At 43.5% G+C, this 8,098-nt stretch overlaps 2 protein-coding genes across 2 annotated transcripts in view; both read left to right on the forward strand. All coding sequences in view use genetic code 11, as the record gives it.

Annotated features, from left to right (window-relative positions):
* Window positions 1-3,864, forward strand: part of EGR_07480 (Dipeptidyl aminopeptidase-like protein 6) — a gene marked incomplete at both ends in the record, with an annotated part of 28,322 nt that extends 24,458 nt beyond the window's left edge. The window contains 5 exons of the mRNA XM_024496729.1: window positions 2,219-2,321; window positions 2,718-2,776; window positions 3,157-3,229; window positions 3,317-3,390; window positions 3,730-3,864. Of these exons, the coding sequence (XP_024348869.1) occupies window positions 2,219-2,321; window positions 2,718-2,776; window positions 3,157-3,229; window positions 3,317-3,390; window positions 3,730-3,864 (444 nt within the window). The remainder of the gene's footprint in view (window positions 1-2,218; window positions 2,322-2,717; window positions 2,777-3,156; window positions 3,230-3,316; window positions 3,391-3,729) is intronic.
* Window positions 3,865-6,950: 3,086 nt separating this feature from the next.
* Window positions 6,951-8,098, forward strand: part of EGR_07481 (RAC-beta serine/threonine-protein kinase) — a gene marked incomplete at both ends in the record, with an annotated part of 1,916 nt that continues 768 nt past the window's right edge. Inside the window, one exon of the mRNA XM_024496730.1 lies at window positions 6,951-7,941. Within this exon, the coding sequence (XP_024348870.1) occupies window positions 6,951-7,941 (991 nt within the window). The remainder of the gene's footprint in view (window positions 7,942-8,098) is intronic.

Consider the following 8,098-nt stretch of genomic DNA (forward strand, 5'->3'; position numbering starts at 1 on the left):
TCCACTTTATGCCAGACATTTGAGCCTCCTACCACTATGAAAAAGACCAATTTTTCTCTCTACCACTGTGAGAAAATACCACTGAGGAGAGGTAGATGTCTCACCTTGGCTGAGAATGTCTCACCACACGAAATTGCAGAAAATGATTGACCTTGAGCTTGGGCAGTGACGATTGGCCCACTTAAAGTGGAGCTAACGCGGTCTCAACCAATCAGGAAAGAGTGGGTGTGAGACGATTTCCAGACTGCTCGCGCAGACAACCACGAAAATAAAACTATCAGGAGACTTGAACAGGGGCGTTTTAGTGCTGGAGTATCAGTAATTATCAGTAATGAGGCACATGTTTATTCATTATAGGTGTTACTAAACGGGCGTGCAATAATGGTCCCATCATCCAAAATTACACAAAACTTCGTCCCCTTTTTTGGAATCATTTCTTAGATTTTTACCCGCCATTCTTAAATCCAATTTCGTTTGTCTGTAAATTTAAGATGTTTTCTTTTTTTGTCAGGCAAATATTGAAGACTCATAAATACCTCAACAGGTCAAAAATCTGCGCCTTCGGATGGGTAAGCAAACCATCCTGCTTCAAAGTCATTAATTCTCCCACTCGGATGCCTCCCTCCCTCCTTGGTTATTCTAGACAAGGCTCCTTAACGGGTAGGGCTTTTTGCCACGATCCTCGGATTATCCTTGAAGAAGCTGCAGCCTGTAGAAACTGCTGAAACCAGTAGCATTGGTTGTTCAGTCAGGTATTTATGTCAGTGGCCACCGGAAACTTCTTTCCGTTAATATCACTCTTATCCTTTTTTTTACTTGTCACTGTTTTTAGATTTCCCTAAACTATTCCACGACTAGATTGGACACTTCCTCAACTGAGTTACTGGCTTTTATCACTGCTATGCCATTTATGCTGTTTTGAAGGGATCGAGAGAAGTCGTGGCCGTTTTCCATGCTAAGTTGTCTGGAGGTTAATTACCCCTCTAACTTAGAATAGAGTAGGGAGTTGGTTGTAAGGGGAGCAACTGCTGAGATCCCGTTGTCAATCACGAGCCAATCAGTCAATCAGCAAACAATCGAGGAGCGGTTTCGTTTAACTGCCCAATATGCTTGAGCGTGCACCCTGTTGAGCTCCTAATGAAAGTATCCAGTAGATAAAGGCTGTTGGAACAAAGGCCTATTACGTTATCAGCCATTGCACAACCGGGACTCTGTATCTGCACACCTACTCACCGATTAAAACATTGGATCCTCTAAGTTGTCCCTTCCTTAAGTATCTACTGTCCCGTTAAGTGATCGCCAGTCAGGAGAAAGTTGCCAGGGCTCTCAAAGAAAGAAAATTTGTGGACGCTTGCAGAAATTGTAAATGAAAATGCTTTTTACTTCGGTAAAGGGGTGGGGGTATCAGGAGCATTCAACAGCATGCGAGGTTAGAAAAGGGCAAAATGGTGGCATTTAAAGCTTATCCTAGGCAAGATCTATGTGTCACATAGGTTCTAAGATTCTCCCTTCAAGTACAGGTCTCAAAGAGTTACTACATTGCATACTTCACCCTTAGGAAAGGAGGAAATTGGGAGGTAAAATCGAGAAGGAGTATCATGTTGCCAGTAGCGACACACACTTGTATGCCGTCTTACTGACTCCTGCCAGCTGTACACAAATCAACCTGCCAACTTATTTTTTGCAGATTCGATTAATGCAATGTAGAATTTGGTGACTTTCCATCGCATTTACCTCCCCTTTTCCAGTTGTGGAGGGAATGGACTGAGAAGAAATGTTAACCCTGTGTATTTGGATGGTGTCTACTAAAGGGAGAAAATTGTTCCATTTTAGTCACTCCTTTTTAGACGTGTTTGTTTAAAGGAAATTGGCGATGTTCGAATTCTACCCCACGCCACTCATCAATGCGAGTTTGCTGCAGCTTCTTAGGGCATGTACAGGTTTAGGAGAGGTGTGTAATTAGAGTTGTTAATTGTTGGGCATCTAGAAGGGCTGATGTTGCCCAATCCACTCGAAGCAAAAGAATGCGATCCAAATAAAGGAGAATTTATGGTTTATTCAGTTAGAAAAGTTGCCGGGATTATAGATGGACAATGACAAATCGTCCCTTCTCATCAGCATTTGTCGCATATCTTAGGTGTTAGAAAAAGTAAATTGGTTTGTTCTACTTTTCCCCGTTTAGGATTAAAATGAGGTTTTCTCGTTTTCTGCATTTTAGTCCTACGGTGGATTTGCGGTGGCAAACATTTTGGGTCATCCCGATAACGACTTCATACTTTGTGGCGTCGCCGTTGCACCCGTCACCGATTTCCGTCTCTACGGTAGGGCCATTGTCAAAGGCACATTTTGTCTCACAGTTGGTGTCAACTTCTTGTTTAACTTCTAGGCATATGCGGAAAAGTTTAGGAAAGTTAAGAGCTTCATTTAGCTGGAAATACGAAGTTAAATGATGAAATTTGTTAGTAGTACTACAACTATAGCCAAATTTCTTGATTTAAAAACATTCTTGCTGTAGTCTTTGGCATTACGTTTCACTCCACCCGTCATTAAAAAACCCCTCAGGTCAAGTAAAATTTAAAAGTATTACAGCTTTTCAAATCCTTACACTGAAACAAAATTCGTTGATAGTATTGACTGCGTGGCTCAAAAATTGATAAATCATTTATTAAGGAATACACTTTAAGTATAAAGCTTGAAAAGTTACTCTTTATCTTTAGATGCGGCCTACACGGAAAAGTATTTGGGGCCCTACTCTGAAAACTCACACGCATACGAGGTAGTTCATTTTCAATTTTTTAAAGAAAACGATTTAATTTCGGTCTGTGCCCTTGCGTTTAAGTTGGAGTTATTTGAGGAAATCTAGTCAAGTGTTGGAATTATTCCAAATTTCTTGACTTAGTAGAAACTCACTTATTATGCTGCATAATTTTAAATTCCGTCTATTTTTTAAACACTCATTTAAACTAAAAAAGCAGACAAATGATTAACAAATTGCCCACTTTGGATATCTCAGAGAATTTTTTATTAGACGAATTGGCTCGCAAATGATGGTTGATAATTTCTAAACTGCTGCTCGTTGACATGTTTTTTTGTGTTAGGCCTAACACTTTATCAACTACTTTTACTTTTATATTTTGTTTCTTCGGTGTAAAACAGCGAACTCATGTGACCCAGCTAGCGCGCAATTTTAAGAATAAGGATTTCCTCATTATTCACGGAATGGCTGATGGTAAGCTAAAGCGCATAACACTTTATTTTCACTCATTAAATCACCTCTAAAAAATTATGGTTTTTATTTTCCTCAAAACCTTTCCAGATAACGTGAATCTCATTCACTCAGCTTTGCTCATCAAGGAATTGATTCGGCAAGGTGTTGGGTTTGACATGATGGTACGTTATACAAAACAAAACGCAACCTGCGTTCAAAACCAAAAAATTCTTTTATTTGGCGTAAGTAATTTTGTTAAAGAAAAGTAACAAAGAAAGAATAGATAGGTTTATTAATGGTGTGCTGAAGAGCGGAAATAGTAGACGTAAATTCAGGCGGTGCACGATGAAAGTCCTTCCCTACGCGTAACCAACTATGAGCCTTTGAACACGGTAGCATTAGCTTAGGCAAATTCGAGGCATATCGTTTTGCGTTCCTTGGGCTGCGAACTGCCTATTACCTACACGTAATAGCTGCAGAACATGTTTGCAATTGACTAAAATTTCCATTTCATTTTCTAGTTTTATCCGGATGACAATCACTTCATCGCTCAGAGGCATTTTCGTCCGCATTTGTGGCGCAAGGTGATTACTTTCATTGTTGACAGCGTAAATCGGACTTCAATTCGCCACCGACACAGTTTTGATGATTTTTGAGACACCTCCTTCCCTCTCCTGATGTGCACACCCTATCAGTCACCATCATCCGACTCGTGACCTCTCGAGCACACAAACCCATCTCGCAAGGCCTAAATCAGGCAATAACAAGATGGAGAAGAAGCTAGGCATTCCCATCATCCCTTAGATTGGTTGTCTGTGTGGTTTTTCCAACGAAACAATTGTGCATATGTATATTTTATATTGTGGACCCGTTATCATCTCTCCTGAATTAAAAACATCAACACAGAGCCGAAATAATGTGTACAATCAGCATAATGTGCGATAGTTTTACTGTAAAAGTATTTGCTCTCATTTGTGGATTTACTGTTGGTATGTAGGTTACGTAACGCAAAAACTCGAAAAGATAGGTTTGCATACCTGGTGTCAGGAATGTGAAATTCATCATTTGTTCCATTGTGGAGTCCGAGTTGATGTGTGTTTTTCAAACTCAAATGGACAATCGGAAGGAAAACTTTTACAGAGTGTGAAAGTAGGCTACCTTTTCCACTCATCCTTCTACGTAGATTTCCAAATTTATCAAGCAATATCTGTAACTCTCCTTGGCATGAGAAGAGCTGGAACCTCTCGGGTCATCCCGTGCAATAAAGTGATCCTTGCGCACCACTAAGAGGGAGACTTTGCTCACTGTCAGCTCTGAAGGGACTGGTTTTATGTGCGTGTTCGCCGCAGGACAGGTTATGCGTCGATTAGAAGTTTTACGTGCTTTCTTGAGTTTTTTACGATACAATCACAACCACGACAAGTGAATTGAATCGCAAGGGTCAGGTTTGAGACTGACAAGTGTATAACTGGCTTTAAAGCGTAAACGACAGCCATCGGACTTACCGGGATTGGGCACCACACCATTGTGATGTGCCTGAACCTTCATCATTGCGCATATCCGTAGGACTAGTGTCATCGTTCATATGCTGACTCGCTCTGTGTGTAGAGCCAATGCTTTTAAGGAGGCCGTGCATTTTACGCTATATCCCCTTCGGTCTTCAGACGTCCGCCTGCCTCTTTGTGGCACAATTTAGTGCAACAGCTTGTGCCATACATAGTTGACGCAGGAAAAGAACAAATTGATGCATCAACCGTATTCTGAATCTGCCGCATTTGAAGTGGTCAGTTTGTGGGAGAAATGCATGACCGTGTCACAAGGCCGACCCAAACAGGCATGACGAGAGGCCAACATGCACCCCCCTCATTAGCGATGCCATAGGCAACTCCCGTTCTTAAAACCACAGAACTGGCAATAAAACCCCTATTGTTATTAAATCGCAATAAGAGACCACTTGAGAAGCGCGAAACAGGTCTCAAGAGCGCCCGCCTCCTAAAAGGTGGCAAATGTCAACACACGCATTGCACTCATGGCGACTGCCACCTACACTCACATTGAGAGTGTGAGTCACATCTCTGCCTATGACATGTATTTTAACTCAAGCAGATTGTCACTAATACTGAGGCTCCTCCCTTCAACTCTGTGTGCTCAACTTTAGTGAACAGAGACACTGTCCAGTCAATTTCCTACTGTCGCTCAATTCGCTAAAATGTCCTGGTAACTAGATGCGTGTGTGTTTGGCTGCGCAGACCTTGACCTGATGGCGACATCGCACAATGTGCCTGATGGGCCTGCCCGTAGGGCCCAGACGCATGACATGCCTGTGAGGTGAGGTTAGCCCACTCGTGACTTGTAGAGTAAGAGCGATTGTGTTGACCCCCAATATAGGCGGTTTGTCACGAACCCGTCTCCGATTCGGCCCCTCCGTAGTAAAGCCAAGCAGAGATACCGACACCAACGAATGTAGAAACACACGTAGCGAGGAAAGGTGAGTGAATTCCAGCATTTTTCAGGACTCGCTTGAGGCTTAGCGTTTATCACCTATACCACTGTAGCACTTCTCGGTTTCTCGAGGTCACAGCACGTCACATCTAGTGGGGTGGCGAACATAAGAACTATGCGATCAAGACATCAAATAGTCATGCATTTGTCCTGTTATTACTATAAACACACCTCACTAGGCTACAAATACTTAGTCATGTGACATCTGATCAGTCTCGTTTTAACAGATGGTGTGGCCAAACGATGTCATGTCACACCTTGTGATATGGATTTATTAGACTAGTGAGGTCGTTGTAAAACAACCCTGCACTAACACCACATGACCTGAGAGCATCAAATCATTAAGTCGGTTAGTGGTACCCAAATTTTGCTCCGATATACGTGTTCTGTCAAATACTGGCTTGATATGGTACTCATGACGCGACAACTTTTTTCATCAAATCTTTAATCATCACCGCCTTTCCAACTTTACCTGCAAGGCAGCATGTTGGTAAGCATTAATGAACGTGAATGATAGCGAATGAGGAATGATAAGTGCCAGGATTTGGTCAAATGAGAGCAGAGGTGCCCACCTCCATGATGTGTACTTCCGACGACAACAAGACGTTCCATGAGGCCCTCTATGCTTAAGACATCAAAAGTGGAAGAGCAGATCCACTTTGTCATTGATCTGAAAATGGAGAATGGAAATATATTTGATACGATTGCATCAGTAGGCAAATCACACCGACAGCATAGATGGGCCTTGGGAGGGGAGAGCTTTCAGTACAAGCAGGCAGCTACTGCTTGTGTGCTCTTGCAGCAGCGTCTCCTCCTGCACTGCAATATGGGCAATCTACCTTGCCCAATCCATACAGGTGGCCGGAGGAATGCAGAGTGAATCTGCTCAGTGACAAATATAATTGGACTTCAAATGACCCAAGCACACTAAAATGCTTCACTAGTTATTCCTTCTCTGTGTTTCTCCTTATGGATGTCTAAGCCATGGCCAAATTAGTGGCATGATGATTTGACATTTAACATTTTTCCTGTGTGCATTTTAAAACGGTGACCAGGTGGGTCTAGTTTGACGCTTAACAACCCAATTCACCTCATCAATGTCGATAATCTAGGCGCATGCGGTGAGCCAATAAAAAGCCAGCTCCGATTTGATTGGCTCGAGCAAATCTACTTATAGCAGTGGTGCCAGCTACTGAGATCATTCGGCAGACGAGAAAGCGAGACTTGCGTGAGCTAAAACATGCAGTCAAAGAAGTTTGATGTGGTAAAGTTTATTTCCTGCGGAACCTACTCCATTGTCTATGAGGTAGCCTACCCGCAGAGAAATAAGGAGAAGGTGACCGCGACCATGACCACGAAGTGGGCGCTAAAACGCATTTATTTGCAAAACGAATCTGCTGTTCGTTGTGCTCTTCGGGAGCACCGTATCCTTGTGCGGCTCGCCCTGGCGAAGGAGCAATCGCCATTTCTAGGCACCCTGCTGCAGAGCTTTCGAATCCACGGAGGTCCGGCCTTTGTACTGCGCAAAGGAAGTGGCTTTGACCTGCAGGATCTCATCTCAAATGTTGGCTTTCTCGGTGAGACTAATGCGCGATTTTACAGCAGCGAGATTGTCTGTGGTCTGGAGTACCTTCATGCCATTCACATCGTCCACATGGATGTCAAACCCACCAACATGCTTATTGCTGATTCGGGTCACCTATTTATCACGGACTTTGATCGCTCTTACGATATGGCACGGGACGTGGGACCCCCAAAGAAGGAGGACTTTACCGGAGCCCCCTTCTACATGGCACCCGAAATAAAAAATCAGGTAGAAATCACAACACGGGCGGATGTGTGGAGCCTGGGCATCCTCATGGCCTGCATCATGTACGGTCACGTCACTGTGCATAATTGGCTGTGTACTGGTCTTTTGTTGGAAGATTGTTTGCCAAATGCCTCCATACCTCTACGCAACTTCTTCAAAGCCTGCCTCAGGCGCAACCACAATACGCGTGTGGACATCGGCGGTGTCAAGCGTCTTGAGTTCTACAAAGACGTCAAATGGGAAGAAGTGGTGGCATGCACTATGAAACCACCTTATCACCCCTCCAAATTGGCAGTCTTTACGCCTCGAAGGAAGTACAACCTTAACCCTTACGACTCTAGGCTTCTTGCTGCTGCTTACGAAACAAACATGCCACTGATAGTCCAAAGTCTTCGATGCATTCGTGACAAGCACGGGGTACGTTGGTTGAAGGAAGTGCCACCAAGTCCCAAGATACGAAGGCGGGCTGGACTGACAGCTGAGAGGATTGACAAACTCTTCGCTGAATTCGATTTCATCCATCCTCTCTTTCAATCTTCCCATGGAGTCGACGAGAAGCGGACTGTCAATGATGACGC

This window comes from Echinococcus granulosus (assembly GCF_000524195.1).
Source record: "Echinococcus granulosus chromosome Unknown EG_S00078, whole genome shotgun sequence".
Lineage (NCBI taxonomy): Eukaryota > Metazoa > Platyhelminthes > Cestoda > Cyclophyllidea > Taeniidae > Echinococcus > Echinococcus granulosus.